The sequence below is a fragment of the Pleurodeles waltl genome, chromosome 7, assembly GCF_031143425.1.
Source record: "Pleurodeles waltl isolate 20211129_DDA chromosome 7, aPleWal1.hap1.20221129, whole genome shotgun sequence".
Taxonomy (NCBI): domain Eukaryota; kingdom Metazoa; phylum Chordata; class Amphibia; order Caudata; family Salamandridae; genus Pleurodeles; species Pleurodeles waltl.
This window is the reverse complement of record NC_090446.1, coordinates 1075846858-1075868873: the sequence shown is the minus strand read 5'-3', so window position 1 is coordinate 1075868873 and position 22016 is coordinate 1075846858. Positions and strand designations below refer to the sequence as shown.

At 41.8% G+C, this 22016-nt stretch overlaps 1 protein-coding gene across 1 annotated transcript in view; it reads left to right on the top strand.

Moving 5' to 3' along the window:
• Nucleotides 1-22016, top strand: part of ANKFN1 (ankyrin repeat and fibronectin type III domain containing 1) — a 1012473-nt gene that overhangs the window by 835634 nt on the left and 154823 nt on the right. The window contains exon 15 of the mRNA XM_069202026.1: nucleotides 16289-16455. Within this exon, the coding sequence (XP_069058127.1) occupies nucleotides 16289-16455 (167 nt within the window). The remainder of the gene's footprint in view (nucleotides 1-16288; nucleotides 16456-22016) is intronic.

Genomic DNA, 22016 nt, shown 5'->3' with positions numbered 1-22016 from the left:
CATCAGCTATTTCAAGTGTGGCATTTTAGGGAGCTTAGATATCCGTTTAAAACATGGCACCACACATCTAGCACACTTCCCTCACAACAATGCAGAATCAGACTTTCGTTGCACAGCACATCTAAACACAGCTCTAAAAGGCATGCCCTAAAAAGCACAGATGACAGTCAACTGCGCTCTTAATTTAGTACCAGTTTCCAAACAAGATCTGATTGTCTGCTGTCACAGCCTAGTTTTTTAGTGATGGAAATTGAAGTGTATAAGTGTAAGTCTTTTAGGAATCATGAAAAGGTCAAATTACAGCTTGGCAGTTTGCAGAAGGACAAAGGGGTGTTCACTAAATTACTTCAGTAGTAATAATGGCTTGTGCAAAACAGTTTACCATTTGTGGACAACTCATCATAGATCCTTACTAATCACTATGGGCATAATTACGAGTCTGGCAGTTGACCACCAGACTTGCGGTGGCGGTCGGACAACCGCCAAATGTGGCGGTCTGACAGCCACATTATGAATGCAGCGGTTGTACTGCGGTTGAACCTCCAGCAATTCCAGTATTTGTCGTCCAGGTGGTCGTGGCAGTCCTACTCTGCCAGAGCAGCATTGCAAGCAGCGTTGACCTTTCTATTACGACCCCTTTCTCCACAAGCAGTTTCATGGTGGTAACCCCACCATGAAATGGCTGGCAGAGAAAGGGTGCAGGGGCCCCGGCACTGTCAATGCACTTGAATGGGCAATGCAGGGGCCTTCCTGTCCAACACCATCACAATGTTCACTGTCCACATTGCAGACAGTGAATATTGCGACGGGTGCTGGTGCACCCTACCCACTACAGCGTTGCCGCTGGCCCTATTACAAGCTGGAGACAATGTTGTAGGCTGTTTCCCACGGGACCAGCAGGTGGAAACCCAGTGGGAAACTCGTAATGGGCCCGGCGGTGAGGATACCTCATGGATAGCAACCTCCCTGTCCGAAGTCCAGCAGATGGGCTTTTCTGTCTGTCAAAGTCATAATGAGATTGTTTTTACCTAATTAGTGAAACCTAAATTACAGAGTCTGTTACAGTTTCACTGATAACTGGGTGACATAACTTAGTAATAATAACATGTCTCTTATAGAGCTTCATGATGCTGTTCTCGGCACTGTAAATCACTGGTGCTTCCATTACTCAATTATTATTGGTACACATGCATTGTTGGCACTAATTTATGGCTAAGATGGCCTTCCAAGGTTTTGAACTCCTCATCAGTATCATACAACACATTTCAGCCTCAAGCCTCCTGGTGACATCTATGAAGGAACTGATGTGCAATCTTAAAACACAATCAGTGCTAAACACTATACGAGAAGGTTCATTTCTGTGTTCCTGCTCCATTCTTAGTCTGATTACACTGACAATGTTTGGCAATTTTATTTAACTGTAGAGATGGCTATGAAAATGAACTGCTGCACTTCTCAGTATTCAAGGAGATGGAAGAGTGTATATGTTGCGGGCTAGTAGTGCACCTGTTGCAATCTTTAAATGTTAAATTCAGGTACAGGGAAGCATACTGTCATACTGGAGTGAAAGATTACTTCTTGTCAACATCCAAAAACAAACACTGATAAAAAGGCGTACCCATTCCATTCATCACATAAAGTAAATTACATTATCATCATATCTTCGAGGTAATCTTGATGATGGTCACTCTGGTATAATTTTAAGAATATTAGAGGTTAAACTTTCTTACTGAAAAAAAAAGACAAGTTACACAGCAAATTACCCAGACGATTTAAGACAAAGAAACAAGCTTAACCATACTGGACAATACACAGTGTCAAGTATAAAAGAAAATTGGTTGACAAGGGTGGCTTATAGAGTAAAAACTATTGACGAAACAATAGCTAACACGTTAGGCTTGCAGGACTATAAGAGTTTCCTGGAGTACATAGGAAGAAAAGAAAAAGTGATAGAAAGGAAAATGAAATAGGAAGAGAGACAGAAAGAAACACTAGACCAGAATAGTAAAAAAACAACAGAAAGCAGAGAACCTGGAAAAGCATAGCAGGAACAATAAAAACAACTGTAGTATTTCTGACAGTATAATTTCAGCGCTTAAACTATAAAACTGCAAAATATACACCAATGAAATAACCTCATTCAAATAAAATGATATACAAAACTAAGTAGTAGAAAAGTTATACAGAGCAGAAATATTAGATAGTCAGTAAATGACAACCACTCTCTATCTCTTATAATTGCTAACTGTAAAGAATGTAACTTCTCTCTATTTAATCTATGATTATAACAGACTAAGTTCCACCAAATACAAACTGCAAATTGTCTTATGTCTTTAAATTACATGTGATAACGTGTAGAGTAATTGTAGTTGAAACATAAACCAATTTGGCCAGAAGTATATTATGAGACCACATACTATATTCAACACCCGGAAAAGACCTCTGAATGGAAGAAGGTGAGATACCCTTGATAATTTTAGAAATTGTCAACCAAAACTGGGTCAAAACTTCAACATCTTTAGGACATAGAAAGAACATACATGAATATGTGGCATCTAAATCGTGACCTAAATTGTCACAGGTCCAACAAGTATTCTGACCAGCTAGAATACACTTATATAATTTAATTGGAGTATCATTTAATCTGTTATACAAAATATAAAGTTTGTGTTAGACTAGCTGAGCAAGCTGGGGAATGTATGCTAGACTGAATTTTGCTGATGTTGCAGTGGACTATACACAGTTTAAGTTTGGTAACCAATTTATTTCTGTGGTTGATTTAGACCTTTCTTTACCCAGTATTCCAAGCTCCTAATATAAAAGCATGGATTTCACATATTGCAACGCCATGTGCCACGGCATTTACATTTTGATGAGTTCAAAGAGAAACCAAACTGAGCAAATGGTTCTTGAATGCAATGCTTATTAAGAGGTAAAACTTAAGATTTACTTTTTATTTTTAATTGTTGATTTATAATCTGAGAACCATGAAAAATAACTTAACTCCTTGAAAAATGGTGGTAAAGAGAGCTTTGTCTCTAACCTAAACATACACATATGCTGTTAGTTTAACACGTTGATTCTAAACCCTTTGACCAGTGACTGTAAAAACAGAAAAATGGGCTGGGTGTTTAAGCTGAACTAAAATGACTCCAATGTCAAAATATAGAGCAAAGGGGAAGGGGACAGTACTCTCTAGTACCCCTCTGCAGTGGAAAATAATGAGAATGAACTCCATATACCAACAGAGAGGACTTGGGAGAAGAGTAAAATAAGGAGATTAGGTTTAAGAAAGTAGGCCAGAATCAGTGCCTTTTCAAAGCTTTTCATGAGAAAGAGCCAGTTGATTCTATCAAAAGGTTTCTCAGCATCTAATGTGATTGTCGATAAGGAGGGCTGCAATTTAGTTACTTTATTAATAATATTATTGAAAGTGGATGCATTATTAGCTTCATTCCTTCTTTTAACAAATTCTGTTTCTTCCTGTCCAGTAAGATTTGATAATGTGGAGTATAATCTAAAGCTACAGAAAACATTTTGCAGTCATTATTTATAAATGCCATAAGTTTGTAATTCTGACAGACAAATGATCTTTCTCTTTCTTAGACATAAGACAAATCATTGCCTCTGTAAAGGAACCTTTAGATTAATGTGAATAAAAGAAAGTGTTAATTTAGTTAAACAGTCTAAGAATCAAAACCTTAGACGATTATAAATAAAATTCAGTAGTAAATCCATCAGGGCCAGGTGCCTTACAAAAGGGAAGTTTTTTTAGTGGCTCAAAAATATCCTGAATCTTTAAAGTTTCTTTTAAGAACATAAAATCAACAGAATCTGTAACAATTATCTTCAATGAAGCAATTTATGTATCTAGGATATCTGTAGAGGGAGTAGTTTCAGGAGTATGCAAACTGATAATGTTTTACAAAGCCATGTGACATCTCAGAATTCCTGAAAACTGAATCAACTTCTTCATTGACTAAATACTGCACATATGATTTTTCCTTTTTAAATGAGGTAATGTGCTAGAAGTGAGCCAGACCTATTTTTACCACCATAATACCTGGCATTATATTTAAGTAACCACCACTTTGTTTGCTGTACGTTTATTGAAGTGTATCTTAGCCTCAATATGTTCCCCCAGATCAGCCTTTTGGAAGTAAAATATCTATGTTCCAATTGCTTAATTTTGCCTAAGGTAGAGACTGATTCCCTTTCTGCTGTTTAACATGTGAATGAAATTTGATTAATAATGGAGTTTCTTCCATAGTATTAAACTCAAAATATTCCTAACCTAGGATAAAAGAAGGATAATTTAATAATGAGCTATTAAACCTTAATCGGGGGTGGCTAGTAATCAGAATAGATCTCATTTCAGAACTGACCAGACCCTGAATCATGTGATGACTTACAAACAAATAATCAATCAATCAATCAATCACAGATTCATAACGCGCACTAATCACCCATTAGGGTCTCAAGGCGCTGAGGGGGGAAGCTACTGGTCGTAAATCCATGTCTTTAGGTGTATCCTGAAAGTAAGAGGTCTTGGGTCTGGCGAAGGTGGAGCGGTAGGGAGTTCCAGGTCTTGGCTGCCAGGTGGGAGAAGGGTCTTCCTCCGGTGGTGGTGCGCAGATGCGGGGAACGGAGGCGAGGGCGAGGCTGGCGGAGCGGAGGTTGCGGGTGGGGGTGTGGAAGGTGACTCTGTGTTGTGGAGGGCCTTGTGTGCGTGGGTGAGGAGTTTGAAGGTGATCCTCTTTGGTATTGGTAGCCAGTGTAGCTCTCTGAGGTGGGGGGTGATGTGGTTGCGGCGTAGGGCGACAAGAATGAGGCGGGCAGATGCTCTTCTGGATTCTTTGCAGCTTTGTTTGGAGTTTGGTTGTTGTTCCTGCATATAGGGCATTTTCGTAGTACAGTCAGCTGCTGACCAGGGCGTGGGTGACAGTTTTCCTGGTTTCAACGAGAATCCACTTAAAGATTTTGTGGAGAATGAGGAGGGTGTTGTAGCAAGAAGAGGAGATGGCGTTGACCTGCTGAGTCATGCTGAGTGTGGAATTCAAGATGAATCCCAGGTTACGTACGTGGGAGGTGGGAGATGGTGCGGATCCTAGGGAGGTGGGCCACCAGGAGTCATTCCATGCTGGGGGGTTGGCACGAAGATGAGGATCTCTGTCTTGTCTGTGTTTAATTTGAGGCGGCTTGATTTCATCCAGCTGGCGATGGCTTGAAGTCCGTTGTGGAGGTTGTTCTTTGCAGCTGTAGGGTCTTTCATGAGGGAGAGGATTAGCTGAATGTCGTCTGTGTAGGAAACTATGTTGATGTGGTGTGTTCGTGCGATGTTGGCGAGTGTGGGACCATGTAAACGTTGAAGAGCATGGGGCTGAGTGACGATCCGTGGGGGACGCCACAGATGATTATGGAGGCTTCTGATAGGAATGGTGGAAGGCGGACTCTCTGGGTTCTCCCTGAAAGAAATGATGAGATCCAGTTGAGAGCTTTGTCGCGGATTCCGGCGTTATGGAGGCATGTGCGGAGAGTGTTATGACATACAGTGTCGAAGGCTACGGAGAGGTCCAGGAGGATGAGTGCTGCTGTTTCTCCTTCGTCGAGCATGGTCCTTATGTCGTCTGTGGCAGCAATGAGTGCATTCTCGTCTGGAGTTGGAGAGGTGTGTTGACGGAAAAAAAAGAGTATTCTCTAATATCAGGGTTAAACTGTCTGTTTGAGTCAGTAAGTGGCCGTTGCAAAGTTACTTTTATTAAAAACTTTGTAAATCTTATTAGGGACAAATTTGTCCTCAGAAGACCTATCTAAAGTAGGGATCCATTTATTTATTGCATTGTCTTTCAACAGTAAAATATTTCAAAACTTTACTAGGTTTTTAAAACTCTGGGTCAGGATTATTTGGTCCTATTTATTCATAAAGATAAATTGTTGCCATGAACTTTAAGCTTAATATTAACCTGTCTTCCTTTAAAATTTTAAAATAATTTTCTTCAGCAGTGAAGGTTATATCTTAACACTTACTACATAAGCCACACCGTTCTTATTACCATTTGATGTGAATACTATATAGCTCAAACCCGTTGGTTTTTAGTGCAGCTATATCCTTGTCAGAGGTGTGTTTCTTATAGTAGGACCAGTTCACCTTTACATTCAGATAAAGAGATGCTTTCTGTAGCCAATGGCAGACATAAGGAACAGAATCTTCAATATCACATTCATTGCTCCCTGGTAGATATTATTTTATCAAGAGAATACCATTTTCCTTCATTTGCTATGTTACACTGGTTTCTACTACAAACAGTTTCAAGGTTCTTAATTCTAACATCAGAACTTCCACAGTCAGCAGAGATGGAGATTTAGGAGGACAGTGTACATCATTTTGGGCCCTCTTCATGTAAATTGAAATGTTATCTTGTTTTAAATGACACCTAGTGTTTACATGAGTGCAGAGCAATCCTGAGTCCATCTGTGACCATCTGTTTTATTGCAGTCCCCCAGTTTATTCATGTCCAATGAGTGATGTCAAAGGATTATCAGTTAGGGAGTTTTAGAAGAGAAAGACTTAGATTTATTACCTGTCTTATCAGTCTTGGCTCTTCCCATTCAGATTAATTGAAGATGAGCAGCATATGATAAAACTACTGGAAGCAGGGAAATGCAGAGGTGTGGAATGAAAGTGGACTCCTCAGAAATATAAAACTAACAGACCAGGAGATTAGTGATGAACTGAATGAACAAGGAGCACCAGTTGAACACACTCCTGGATGAGCAGCCTCAAAGAAATCATCCATATATTAAGAATTAAGATAAATGTGCCCCCAAACCTACTGAGAAGTTGATATATACAGGATTACAAATTTCCATTCAGCCCTAGTAAGCGCTGAGCTACCAGAGAATGCACAATTGAAGGGGAGACTCCTGCAGGAAGAGCTCACAAGGTAAGCAGTGTCCCTCACATATAAGACACTGAACAGCAATATATCTGATAACCTTGGTAAACTACAAGAGTGAGACACAGGAGAAATGGAAGACATTGATTGGGAGGCGATGCTTATGCTCCCCAAGGAGGTTGCCATTAAAACCTGACTGCGCCTCATCAAATATAAAACTCTGCGTAGGGTATACTACAATAGAGACAGACTGCACACAATGGGGAGGGTGGAGACCCTGACATGACTTTGATATCAAAGCACCAGAGGCAACTTTCCACACACCATATGGGGGTGGCCAATATTCAGGTACAAAGAAATTCAATCATAGGGTCGCTTAGTGTGGTCCTGGAGGTCTTACTCCCAGCAGATCCCAAATTTGTCTTATTGGGCATCCCAAGCGATGTTGACGCTCTTAGATCCTAACTCCACTTTAGTGCCCTAGGCTTGGTGGTTGCCAAACATGATGTGGCCAAGCAATGGGGGGTAGCCGATGTTTCCACCATCCAAGAATAGAAAAGGGGACTGGACCTCTATTTGGCAGTGTAAAAAGTGACCTATGACAGTAGGGGCTGCCCCCGGTAATTCTGCAGGGTTAGGGATTATTGGATGAGTTATTATGGGTTTGGCCTGTTGGAGGACACCCTGAGCCCCTCCTCTGTTGCAGATACAAGCCCTGACACATCATTTAGGCATGGTGGTCAAGTAGCATGAACGTAACTTACTGTTGATGTTGCTGTGTTGGTGTATCGAGATGTGATGAGATGTTTCTCCTTATTTGTACTGACTGGCCCATAACAGAATAACTGCTGTCTATATAACAATGTACTCTGTACCTGTTCTCTGCACAACTGTTGTTGCTGTTGCGTTGACAATGTAGTTGTTATGATAACCAAGAATAATAAAAAGAAATTACAAAAACATTCCACTCATCATATCTTTTCAAATTAGCAGTATTGCATTTCTACAAGAGAAAATGGCAGTCAGTATTGTCCTTCCATATAGAAAATGTGCTACCAAAAAAAAAACCACAGGAGTGCAAAGCGTTTGGTAGTAAAATATGTTCAGAGGCACTGACTATATTGGAAACTGAAAAGTGCTTCGCACACTAATTGATTCTACATTATGTGACATGGTACATGGCAAGTTGTAATCTTTGAAGGCACTCTTAACACAAGAAAAAACAAAAACACAAGTGCGACCTTCAGGAGGATGAATTTTGATGGAAAAAATTGTACTGATTAAGAGGAAAGTGAATTGAAGGTCCACATTGTGCAACAGGTTTGTCCAAGATTTCAGAAGTGTTTGTAACTAGGTGGATACAGTGTCAGAGCCACACTGCATCCTCACAGTGCTGCCGCCATCTTGGAGGCATCCAGATCACAACCCACGGTTTAAGAATATAACACAGGCACATGCCCTCAATGAGTATGGCATAGTATATGCATTGTTGAATCAGTTTTGTAGGTGAACAATATTCATGTTAATTACTTTGGGTAAAACATCACAATGAGTGTGTCACATCATTTTAGTATGTTATACATATAAAGGATGATTTGCATTGTAAGGAGTTGCACTTGACATTGTAAGAAAAGTAGGCCCTAAACCATCAAAAGCTCAATAATCCCCAGCCATGGTACATGTTTAGAGCCAAGGAAACAGACATACGTCAGTTTATCTATTTGATCTTGAGCAACATGTGTGCTGCTTCAGAATTACCTTTCCATAGGAGGGGTCCCTTTGATGGATGACTTACAAGTAGTGTGTTTTAGGTTTCAACAGTTTGTGTGTGTTTGTCTGTTGGGCCAACAAATATCTTTCTACACTGATGCCAAATCACAGAGATTACATTCTGTGTATTATAAGTGGCATGTGAACTGGTCTTAACATTGTGTCCATAATTATTCTTGACAATGTTAACAACATTAAAAAATAATATGTTTGTCAGTAGAATTTTTGTGACAAGACAGAATAAAACCAATAGGATCTGCTTTAGGTTATGATCTGATTTCTGTTACTTCCTTTGAATAGGTAAGGGCTTCAGTTTTAGGAATGCCAATATGTGACAAATGTATTGTAGAAAAGTCCCTTCTCCTCAGCCTCTGATGAGGTAGTGTGTGCTCTCATCTGAGACCCCAATACATGACAAAATACTCATTTTAAGTCGAAAAAGAGAAAGCAAGCACACTTTAGTGTTGAATAGTTTGATACTGTTTATCTGGCAGCAATCAATACTCAACATGTTTGAGAAAAAACTTGTCTTGGTCACATGGCCACTGAGGTAGCATGCATATTCCCCCAATACAGTCATTTGTTAGCTTGGTGTAATTTCCATCTATAGACAATATTCTTCGTATGTCACTATTGTAAACAGTGATGATTAATAACACTATCATCACTCAACAGGGGTGTCAGGGTGCTGACAGGATGATTTTGACAGGAGATATCCTTAGTAGGGAGATGAGACTTGCGACAATATTATTCTAATGATACTACCACTTCACTGAGGGATTTTCTAAACACATTCTGTTGGACTTTTTTGCTTATGCAGGGTCATCCCCATTCTTTTTGCCTCCTGCCTCCTATTTCGTTCTGACCTGTTGCTATTGGCATATGCTCTCTGTGTAAATTGTATGTAATTGGTTTATCTATGATTGGCATATTTGATTTACTAGTAAGTCCCTAGTAAAGTGCACTAGAGGTGCCAGGGCCTGTAAATCAAATGCTACTAGTGGGCCAGCAGCACTGGTTGCGCCACCCACATAAGTAGCTCTGTAATCATGTCTCAGACCTGCAACTGCAGTGTCCGTGTGTGCTGTTTTAACTGTAAATTTGACTTGGCAAGTGTACCCACTTGCCAGGCCTAAACCTTCCCTTTTCTTACATGTAAGGCACCCCTAAGGTATGCCCTAGGTAGCCCCAAGGGCAGAGTGCAGTGTATGTTTAAGGTAGGACATATAGTAATGTGTTTTATATGTCCTAACAGTGCAATATTGCTAAATTCGTTTTTCACTGTTGCAAGGCCTGTCCCTCTCATAGGTTAACATGGGGGCTACCTTTAAATATGATTAAAGTGTAGATTCCTTTTAGGAGCGGATGGACATGTGGAGTTTGGGGTCTCTGAGCTCACAATTTAAAAATACATCTTTTAGTAAAGTTTATTTTGAGATTGTGTGTTTGAAAATGCCACTTTTAGAAAGTGGGCATTTTCTTGTTTATACCATTTCTGTGACTCTGACTGTTTGTAGATTCCCTATCTGGGTCAGTTTGACAGTTGGGCTGGTTGCACCTCACACTAGACAGTGACACAAAGGGAACTGGGGTGTAGTCTGCATTTCCTGATAAGCCATCTGTGCTAGGAGGGAGGGAAGGAGTGGTCAGTTCCACCTGAAAGGGCTGTGCCTGTCCTCACACAATGCAGTCTTTGACCCCCTGGTGAGTGTCTGGGGCCTGGCATGGGCAAGGCAGGTTTTGGCGTTCAAAAGAGACTTTACTTTGAAGTAGGCATACTTCAAAGGAGAAATTGGGTATAAGAAGGGCCCCCAAAACCACAGACTTTTGATCACTTCTGGACACCAAGAGGAACCTCTGCCTGGAGAAGAGCTGAATAGCTGAGGAGAAGTGCTGCCCCGCCTGTGACTGTGCTTTGTGGAGCTATCCTGCAGTTGCTGCTTCTGCCAGAGTAAGAGAGTAAAGACTGGACTTTGTATGCCTTCCATCTTGGGAAGAAATCTCCAAAGGCATGATTTAGAACTTGCCTCCTGTTGTTTAAAGTCTCAGGGACAGCAAAGACGTCTCTCTGCCAGCACCTGGAGTCTCTGAAGAGACTCCTGCTCTGACAAATGGTGCCCTATCCAGTCCCAGGGCCCTTGAAAGAAAAACTGGTGGAAATCCAAGGAAATCGACTTCGGCCGACTTCGGACTGACGCCGCTGCTGAATCCGGTGACGCCGCCTGCAACCGACTACGTGATCTTCGCTGGGACGCGATGACCTTCGCTGGAACGCGACGACCTCCGCAGACCCAACGCCACTGCAGCTCCGCTGAAGTCCACGACTCCGTGGAAGTCGCCGCACCACGTCATGACCTACGCCACTCGAAGTGTGCAGATTCAACATTTCGCACAGACGCCGCGATCCCTGACTTCGCGCATCAAATTGTTTTCACTCTTCACCAAAGGTGCTGTACTTGGGGGTCTACACGACTCCGTGTCCAGCGACGATGCCATGTTAACACCTCATCAAAGCATTTTGTGTTTCTAAGCGCTATTTTTGAGTTTAATCTTTAAAAATTCATAACTTGACTTGTGTATCGGATTTTTGTCGTTTTGGTCTTGTTTTGTTTAGATAAATATTTCCTACTTTTCTTAACTGGTGTTGTGTCATTTTGTAGTGTTTTTAGTAAGTTACTGTGTGTGTTGGTACAAATACTTTACACTGAGCACTCTGAAGTTAAGCCTACCGCTCTGCCAAGCTACCAAGGGGGTAAGCAGGGGTTAGCTGAGGGTGATTCTCTTTTACCCTAACTAGAGTAAGAGACCTTGATTGAACAGGGGGTAACCTGACTGTCAACCAAAGACCCCATTTCTAACACATTCACTAATCAAAAAGAATAGAAATGTGTTTTAGCTATCCACCCACATCTTTGGTTTACACCAATATAGACTCGGCATAAATGTAATTCCCCGAACTTTCAGTCTAACCATACAGCTTATTTTTTGTCACATGTAAGTGAAAAAGTTACTTCAAAACTCCCAAACAATTTAAGAACACTACTGATTTTCTGTTACATAGATTTCCTTCAAACTGTCAATCTGAGTATTCTCATAAAATAAAACTGCCATAAAGGGGCCTCAATACAATGAGACCAAGTACATTGACAGTGTACCATAGAAGCAAGACATCATGCAATCAGAGAACAGAGAGCAAATTTAGAAGACTGCTTGTGGGACTCTTGGAAATCTAAAATGGGCTTATTCCTACAATGGGGATAAGCATGGAGTTTTTAATGGTAAGAGATCACAAGAATTTACCAGAGAACACTTAGAGAGATTACTAAAATTGATTTGAGAATTTCCAAACTCTTAATAATAGCACATTGAGAGTTATGGTGTAGTTAGGTAGCAACAATACTACTACAACTGGTAATATTCAAGCAATTGACATACATTATAGATAGACCATTATTGGAGACAGTGAGCGAATACATGATGATTCCCGATGATCCCTAGTTGGTAATACAGTAAAGTAATTGTTAGATCTTACATCCTTGACATGATATTCCCTTAAGTGTTTTGCCTCCACCCTCTAACTTTCCTAAACTTGTTTTTGTTGACATAAGGTTCTCTGTGCACCTTACCCTTGCTAATCAGTGCTAAAGTGCTTATTGGTTTTTTCTGTAAAACAGGGTAAAATTGGCCTACGCCTAATTGGCACATTTAATTTACTTGTAAGTCTCAAGTAAATTGTGCTTCATGTACTTCTTTTACCCAGGGAATGTAAATTAAATGGTACAAGTGGGATGCAGCACTCATCAAGCCAAACACCAAAGTAGCTCTTTAAAACATGTGTCAGGAATGCTACAGCAGCCTGTAGTGCAGTTTTAAACTGCCATTTCGACCTGGAAAAACAAACCTTTGGCCAGGCTTAAACCTTCTTTTTTACTACTTGTAAGTCACTCCTCAGGTAGTCCCAAAAAGACCATAGGACACAGTGCATGGTTTTGAAAAATAGGACATGTATGTTTAAGCTTTAGATTTCTGGCATTGAAAACATCTAAAGATGTTGTTATTCACTTCTGCACAGTCTACATCTCCAATAATACTGGGTAACCTTATTACTTTTACTAAGCTCTAACTTCAAATTGGGAGCAGATAGAGATATACTGTATACACTCAAATTAATTGTAAATTGAAATCCTCTTTAATGGTAAAGTAAGGTTTTAGATTGTAATTTTGAAAATGCCATATTTAGAAAGTTACAATTTTCCTGCCCAAAAGATTCTGAGGCCATTCTATGAGTTTCCAGCTGCCCGAGCATGTGAATGGTTCTCCTATCAAGAATGTATGTTAGGGTCAGCCAGTGAATCATGGGACCTGGGTGCAGCACGGAGAGGGCATTCCTGGCATAATGGCTGGGGAGGAGCTGTACCTTTCCTTTATCGTATTTCAAAGCACCTTGCCCATAGCACATACAAGGGAACCTGACACCAGGCCTGCTCTTGCCTTTGTCATTCTAGACAGTTTGGAGCCAGGATGAGTGGAAGAGGAAGACCTGACCAGAACACTTTTTGGGGTTAGGCCCGGGGATTCTCCACACAAAGGCTGGTACCAGATATAAAAATAAGACCCTTCGAACCACTCATCTGAACACTCCTGGACCTGTGAAAGATTTAGAAGAAGGATTGCCCTACAGTCAATAAGAATATATGTTGAAAGGGCTGCCTTGCTCTCTGAAGAAGGATTTTTTGACTTCCTTGCCTTGATCCCAAGCTACTCAAAGTGACTCCAAGGGCCAGTTGGCTGACCTCTTGTGTGAGCTGCAGGGACAAAGCAAGCTTCCAGAGGCCTCCCTGCAAATTACAAGCTGACCAGCACCAACTGTACCTGAGTAAGCCCTGCTTCTGACCCCTGCTTTGGTGAGTCTTGATCCCCCAGAGGTGCCCCTCAGGTTCCAGAGCATTGGCTGGCATCAGTAAGAGCTTCTTCTAAAGAAAAAAGGTGAAAATATGGAAGTTTGGGTTCTTCCTAACTGTAAATGGACCTGTTCTCACAACAACTCTTCCTCCTGTGACAACCACCAATGGTCACCAAGCACTGGTGAGACCTGCTCTTTGCTAATAGCGACCATCAATGATAAATGTCAATACGAGTAATTAATAGTTTTTCTTTATTTAAATACAGGCCAAGAAACTAGCCTTACACTCATCATTTCAGGTGTACCTACATTATAACCCTTTCCCCTTTACCCTTGGTTTTCCATTTCACAGAGTCCTTAGATATGGCAATCACAGACTGAGGATTGGACGGAACCAGTCCTGACAAATACCTCACAACCAAGGAGGTGTTGGACCTGATCCTCTCTGCCGGGTTACTCCCAAACATTTTGCCTTCAAACCATCTGTTTTCTGAACACATGTCTGTTGGTTTGTAGTACTCTGTGCACTTTACCACTGCTAAGCAGGACTAAAATGCTTGTGCTCTCTCTTTTAAACTTGGTAAAACTGGCTTATACCAATTTGCACATTTAACTTATATGTGTAAGTCTCCAGTGCTACATGTACCCAGGCCCTAAACAGCCCTTTGGACAGGGTGCATTGCATTAGAAAGGTTGGACATGAACATTTAAATTTTGCATGTTCTAATAGTAAAAAACTCACAAATGTGTTTTTCACTACTATGAGGCCTACCTCTCCCATATGATAGCTTTGGGTTACCTTATCACAGTTAATAAGTGATAACTGTTGCTTGGGAACAAGTAGGAATGTCATGTTTGGTGTCTGAAGAATTATAATTTAAAACCCTTCTTTAAGGTAAAATTTGATTAAGTCACAATTCTAAAAAGGTCACTTTTAGGAAGTTGACATTATCTTGTCCTAACCATTTCGTGCCTGCAGCCTGTGTCCGGAGTGACATGACTGTATTTAGAGTGACAGTTAGCCTTTGTGTATTACTACCAGGCAGTGTGACAAAGAGGGTCTAGGTGCTGGCAGGATGTGTCAGCCTGACAGGATGGTAGGGGTGGAGCTTTTCCCTGCCCTACATTTCAAAGAAGCTACCTCAGCACACTCGGAAATACCTTTACACTAGTCTTGTGTCACATTAGACCCCGCAGATCCTGGGTAGGGAGGAAGAAAATTCCTGAACCATCTATGGAGGGAAAACTCCAGAAGTTTTTTCCACTTCAAAGCTGGCACTGAGTATAAAAATAGAACCCTCAGACCCACTCTTCAGTTCACTCCTGGACCTGAGGAGGACACTTAGAATGTCTTCCTCTGCACTTAGAGGGCTTCCCTGTTGCTGGAAGCCTGCTTTGTATTCCAGAGGACTGCCCTGGAGGCCTGCCTTAACATCCATGGGACTGCCTTGCTGCTTCAGGATTACCTTGTTGCTTGAACCTAGGACTATCATGACTGGAGAGGCTAGTTGTGTGGCCTCTTATTCTCAGCTACAGGGACACATAAAGATCTAACAACTTGAAAGTTCTCCCTGAAGCAAGCCCTGCCCTCCAAGTGGTGCCACTTAGTCCTGGACCCTTGGAAATAGTGCCCAAATGGCCTAAAACTAAAACTTTGGACTTAAAAAATGTTCAGCTAAAATGTGCTCTGAGAACCGAGAGTTGACCTGGATCTACCTGTGCACCACTCTGCCAAGATGCATCAATGATCGGTCTGATTTTACGGTAGCTCCCTTTGCATTCTTCTCTACAGCAGCAAATTCTCCTCTATGGCTCCTCACAGAGGACTATCCTGCCTCATTGTGCCCTCGTCAGCTATAGCCTGCAGCTTCATCCCACTGGAGATTTTTTACTTCCAAAAAAGTGACTAGGTCCAGACATAGAAATCTTCACCCCAACTTCGTCCAGTAGCTCCCCGACAAAGACACCTCCTCAGGCACTGCTGGCTGCCCTGCCTCACTGAACTTTATCTTCTCAGACATCTTTCTTTAAAATTTCTTCTATGTCTGAAGGTAAACTCAGACCGGACTCACGTTGCATCACGGTCGGCCATAATTTTTTACTTTGATTTTTTAGGTGCTAGTTTGTACTAAAAAATTAAAACATTCATAACTTCAGTTCCACTGGTTGGATTTTTACCTTCTTGGTGTCAAGTAATTGATTGATCTTTACTCTATTGTTCTAAGCTGGTGTGGGATTTTTCTTGTGTTGTGTTTTCACTTCATTACTATTTAAGTGCTGCGTAAACACTTTGCACATTGCGTCTAGATTAAGCCTCGCTGCTTTTGTGCCAAGCTACTAGAGGGTTAAGCACAGGTTAATTTTGTGACTTTTGTGGTTCACCCTAACAAGAAATGTGTTTGGTGATCGAGAAGGGTTTTCCCCCTCTCAATCAAAAACCCAATTTCTAACAGTCCACATTTCTATAAAAGACACAATTAATTTTGTGATTTCTGAAGCGTTCAGGACAGTGCACACCTTTGTCCGACAGTGCCAATAATCCCATTGATCCAATGCAACAACATTTGTTATTTACACAATTATAACGTCAGAGCATATTGACTGTTCAAAGTAACTGTTCTGTGCGCCCTTTTACCTGTAAGAACAAATATTGTGTATTATAATATTGAGAAAAACCTTCAAATTAAAGAATTTCATTCAGTTTTTTCTTAACTTACAGTTCATTTCAGCAGCTACAAGGAAAAGCTTATCAGTCTGTACTGCCGTTTGTCTGCTATAGTGGAGCTGGACTCTCTAATTACACAGCAGTCCTTAAGAGAAGCCATCTCGGACCCTGAAGTGGCAGCTGCTAAGCAAAGGCACCAGCAGGTTCTAGATTACATGCAGGTATGCACAATACACTGTGCTGAAAAGCTAAATATACCATGTTGCTAATGGGTTCTGTTGAAGTGGACAATGTGTTTATGATTACAATATTAGCTTTGGGGGGCTGGCTAATTACATCATGTTTTATTTTAACCTGTATTTCTTTTATACGGCCTACTTTCTTTACTAAATATATTGAGATATATGACTCACAAGAAAAGGTAACCTACATTCATGAAACACAAAATGTACAGACCAGCAATATTTCATCTCTTGCAAGAAGGTTCTGCGTTGCTGGACTGGCGCAGGCTAATACAGAAAAAAACATGAATGCTTTCAGCAGTTATTGTCAAACTAACTTGATAAGTTTGTGCTGTTTTGTAGAAGGAGAGAGCATCTAGGAGACAACACGGATGATGAATACGTTTTTTTACAATGACATCAATTGCTGATAGGTGAAACAGGCAACTGAGTTAAAATTCAATTATTATTTATTTCTATAGACTACACATTATACGACCCAATTGATATTTGGGGAATTCGCAGAATACCCACGTAATTTCTGACATTTCTAAGGCACAAAGGTGGATCCGCAGATACAGCACTCGTCCTAGTCTGGGTTTTGTTCCTGCTTGATAGAAGAGGAGATGAAAAGATGTGTTTGATGAATTTTGGGAGGTGGTCACTTGTAAGCATAATGGCCCCATATGAACCGAGTCATGAATGCTAGAAGGTTTGGCTGGTTACTTTATCAAAGCGAGCACTGGGGATTCTGTCCTTGTGCTGTAATAGTGGAAATGACTTTTCAGGCATCAATTTAACAGATGTCATCTTCCTAATATTACTGCTTTGGAGTGGGTTGAGTAGTCTCCAATGAGCGCTGATCCCTTAAACAGTTCCTCTTGTTTCTAAATATACTTTGCTGAATCACTAACAAAAGAACAACGAGAGTGATGAAGGTTGCTCTAGAAATGGCGCCCTGCACCTTCAACATCTCAGGCTCTACGTTAAAACATCAGTCAGCAGCAGTTCATGCCAGGGTTCTAACCCATGTACATCGCGGTAGATGGGTCTCCGGGCTGCTGCAATCCCAGCATTATCTTAATTATCGCAAATCCAAACTAAAAATGCCCTGTGTGCCATAACCCTGGCAGGCAGGTGGTGAACGATGTTCATACTTATTGCAAACCATGGTAAAGACTCGCTTTTATAACACATCTACGCCCTTAATCTACTTTTAAAAAGAGCTTGGAAAAAAGCATAAAGAGTCAGCATGTGTAAATCGGTCCAAAGTAGTGAGTGCTGCAAATATGGTTTGCATTTTAGTATTTTCCAAAGTAAAAGATGAACAGAGACCCTTGCAGAACAATGATATAAATGAATTCAGACAGCAGCGTGAATTACTGACAAGGAAGCTTGTGAGGTCTTGTCACCAGCCAAAAGATTTACAGGGATTCACTTTCCTCTACTTTCTGAGGGTTTGCCAGATGTCATTGGCATGTGTTGCCTTTTTAATACCTTATTAGTTGCTTGTCGTTTGTTATGATGCAGTGCGATTTTTGGAAAAAGAACGGCGAACCAAAAACGTGTTTCAGGAGTAAAATGTATGCAGTCACAGCTGCAAGTCGACACCTTAATACAACCTTTACTTTTCAGCCAACATTATGTTGTGTCGTCTGAATTCCCAGTTTAAAATGAGAAAAACAAAACTACAATTTTCAGAATGTAAAAATCCTGTTGGCTTGAAGGCGCCATTGCTCCTGATATTATTTTATGAAGCATGAGTATTCTACAATAGGTGTTAAAAAATCAAGAGTACTTTATTTCTTTTCGTTGATTCTTTGTGAAGGATCATTGAAGCTTGTGTCTGTTTGAAGCGTTTACAATAATTCTTGGGTGGATAAAACGAGTTGGGCTTTGGTCTTGTGTCCCTCCTCCCCCCACTCACACACACAAGTCTGATTGTGGCAGGTTTAAGGACCCAGCAAAATACCTTCAAGCCATATAGTATTTCTTATTTTGGATTCTGTGTTTCAATATTTGTATTTACAATTCAGTTCCTTCTCGGTTAAACACCCTGGGCCATATTTATACTTTTTGACGCACAACTGCGCCAACGCAGTTGTGCGTCAAAAATTTTAACGACGGCTAACGCCATTCCAAAGCGCCATGCGGGCGCCTTATTTATGGAATGACGTTAGCCGGCGGAGCTGACTGGTGTGCGTAAAAAAAAATGACTTACACCAGGCAGCGCCGGCGTAGGGGAAAATGGAGCTTGGGCGTCAAAAAATGGGGCAAGTCAGGCTGAGGCAAAATTTTGGCCTCAACCCGATTTGCGCCATTATTTTTTACTCCCAACCCCCATTGAAATGACTCCTGTCTTAGCACAGACAGGAGTCATGCCCCCTTGCCCAATGGCCATGCCCAGGGGACTTTTGTCCCCTGGGCATGGTCATTGGGCATAGTGGCATGTAGGGGGGCACAAATCAGGCCCCCCTATGCCACAAAAAAATAAAAATAAAATAACTTACCTGAACTTACCTTAAGTTCCCTGGGACAGGTCCCTCCATCCTTGGGCGTCCTCCTGGGGTGGGCAAGGGTGGCAGGGGGTGTCCCTGGGGGCATGGGAGGGCACCTCTGGGCTCCTTCCGAGCCCACAGGTCCCTTAACGCCTGCCCTGACCAGGAGTTAAAAAATGACGCAAAAGCGGCTGGACGTCATTTTTTTTGACCCGCCCACTCCCGTGCGTCATTTTTGCACGGGAGTGTAAATACGGCGCACATGCCTCGGAGTCATTTTTTAGAAGGGAACTCCTACCTTGCATATCATTAACGCAAGGTAGGTGTCCACACTAAAAAATGACGCAAACTCCAAGATCTTTGGCGCTAGAGGGGTCTAACACCAAAGTATAAATCTGGCGCAAACAGAGTATAAATATGCCCCCCACTGTTTAGAGAAGTCAGGGTACTGAGAGGGCTCAATAAATATTTCTGCTCAAGTGAATCAGATCTCTGTGCTGTGACATTCAGAATCAAATGAGGCAGAACAGTGCTGAAACCTGTGTGCCCAAGATGCAGGATTGTGATGCTGCGCTTTCCCCAGCAAAGCATCTGCATAATGGAAAACAGCTGTGATTATTCTCTTCGATAAATTTCCTCCACCTAACAGATACAGCAACCCCCATGCCCTAACCACAAACCAGATGAGCCGATGTTTAATCCCAGATCTCTACAACTATGAAAGACACAAGCTGCATGCCATGAAGAGAAAGGCAACAAAGCAGATGCAGTTCATTTCTGGAACGAAAACTAACAGCAGCTCCATGGTAAAAGCACTGGCAAAGCAAATATGCTGATTAAAAACCGGAGGTGTGTGGATGCTTCAATTCCTGTAATTACAGCACCATAGATCCCACCCACTGATGTCTTTTCCCACTCAGATGGACAGATTACTGCTCTTGGGGCAGCCTGGTAGTGGCCCAACTAATTCATAAGGCAATCATCGCTGCAGGAGAGGTAGGGAGGAAATCAAAGATCCTCAGTAGTTTGTTTACTGTAAAACATATCACCTCCCATCCCACTCCATACGCTGCTGTGACATTAGGTTTGGAGGTGGCACCCATTTCAGGAGTAGAGAATCCACAGTGCATTCAGTCACATTATAGCAACCCAGATTCAGCTTTTAATCACGTCATGAGGCGCTACAACTTTGTTTGTAGTGACAAGACACTGAATTTGTATGAGTTTGTGGTGCCACAGTAGATGTCTCTAGAAGTCAATGGACTACAACAGGGGTGGGTTCTTCTTGGGCACTAGGCAATATCAATGCACCTCTGTTAGGCTTGCCATCCTTGGTGTGGTCTCCCCCCAAGCATTTTGCCTTCACCCCTCCTGATTTCTGAATTTCGTTTTTGTTGGCATTAGGACTCTGTACCCTTACCACTACTAACCAGTGATAAAGTGCTTGTGCCGATTCCTTAAAACATGGTATAATTGTCTTAAACCTGAGTGGCATATTTAATTTACTTTTAAGCCCCTTGTATATTTTATTTGCAGCACTCATTGTGCCACCCACTTCAGTAGCACTTTAAACATGCCCCAGGCCTGCCATTGCAGCCTGCAGTGTAGTTTTAAAACTGCCAATTCAACCTGGCAAAATAAACCTTTTGCCAGACCCAAACCTTCCCTCTTAAAATATATGGGTCACCCCTAAGGAAGGTCCTAACTGTGTATACGACTGGGTGCATTGTATTTCAAGAGTAGCTCATATGTATTTAGTTTTTACATGTCCAGGTAGTGAAAAAATCCTAGATTTGTTTTTCACTACTGTAAAACTTATCTATCTCATTGTATAATATTATTAAATTTAATAAATACTAGCTTTTGATTGTGCATTAATAGGAATGGCAAGTTAGGACTCTAATGAATTGTAATTTAAAAATCCTCTTCATTGGCAAAGATGGATTTTAAATTACAATTCTAAAAACACCGCTTTCAGAAAGTTTAAATTTTCTTGTCCTAAAAATTTGGGGCCTGCAGGCTGTGTCCAGGGTCACGTGACTGTGAATAACTTGGCAGTTTGCCTTTGTGTATTCCTCCCAGACACTGAGACAAAGGGAGACTAGATGCTGGCAGGATGTGTCATCCTGTCAGGATGGGAGCCTCACTTACATTTTAAAATGCTGCCTCCAGAACACCCACAAAGAGATATGACGCAAGTTTTATGTTACCCCAGACTACCTGGAGCTTTGGTGGGGAAAGGGAAGCATTTTCTGTAACCAGATGTGAGGATAGCCAGGATGTCGCACCACTTAAAAGGCTGGCACGGGGTATAAATATTGGACCTCCTGAACCACCTCTTCAGTACATTAATGGACCAGTGGACTACACAAAGACTGCTATGGTAACCAGAGTGCTGCCCTGCTGCTTCAGACATTCCTTGTTCTCCATACAACTGCTCTGCTGCTTGAGGCCTGTCTTGCTCTCCGAGAAGGAGAAATGGAGCTGCTCCCTTCATCCAAGGCTAACCTGAGTGACTCCAACAAACAGTTGACTGACCTACTGTTTTGATCAACAGGAAAGCAACTGAACCTGTCTGGACCTGCAATTGGATCTGCCTGAACCCTGCTGACCTTTGCTAGAGTGAGTCCCTGATCCCCAAGGGGTGCCTCCATAGGCCCATTGGCAGGCATCAGAGTGCACTCCTCTGGAAGAAAAGGAGAATCTTGAAGGTTGGGCTCTTTGCAAACAGGCCTATTCGTGGTGAGACTGTTCCTGCCAGAACAACTGCAAATACGAAGCTCCAGTGAGTACGCCTCTTCGCAGTGCAGTGACTGCCCGTGACAATTGGCAAAGCAAGATCTGCACTTCGCGGCACACTAACGATAGCCTGCCGTCACCACTAAATCAAAGCTCCAGTAAAGACCATTGCCACAACCAAACGGTTCTTTGTGCTACAGCAATGACCGTCCATGATGCCAGGCCTGCTGATCGTGCTACAGCGAAGACGATTAGCAACGCTTTCCCTGCTCCTTGTTGCCTCCTCCACTGAGAATGGGACTCTTCCCACCAGACTTTGAGAAG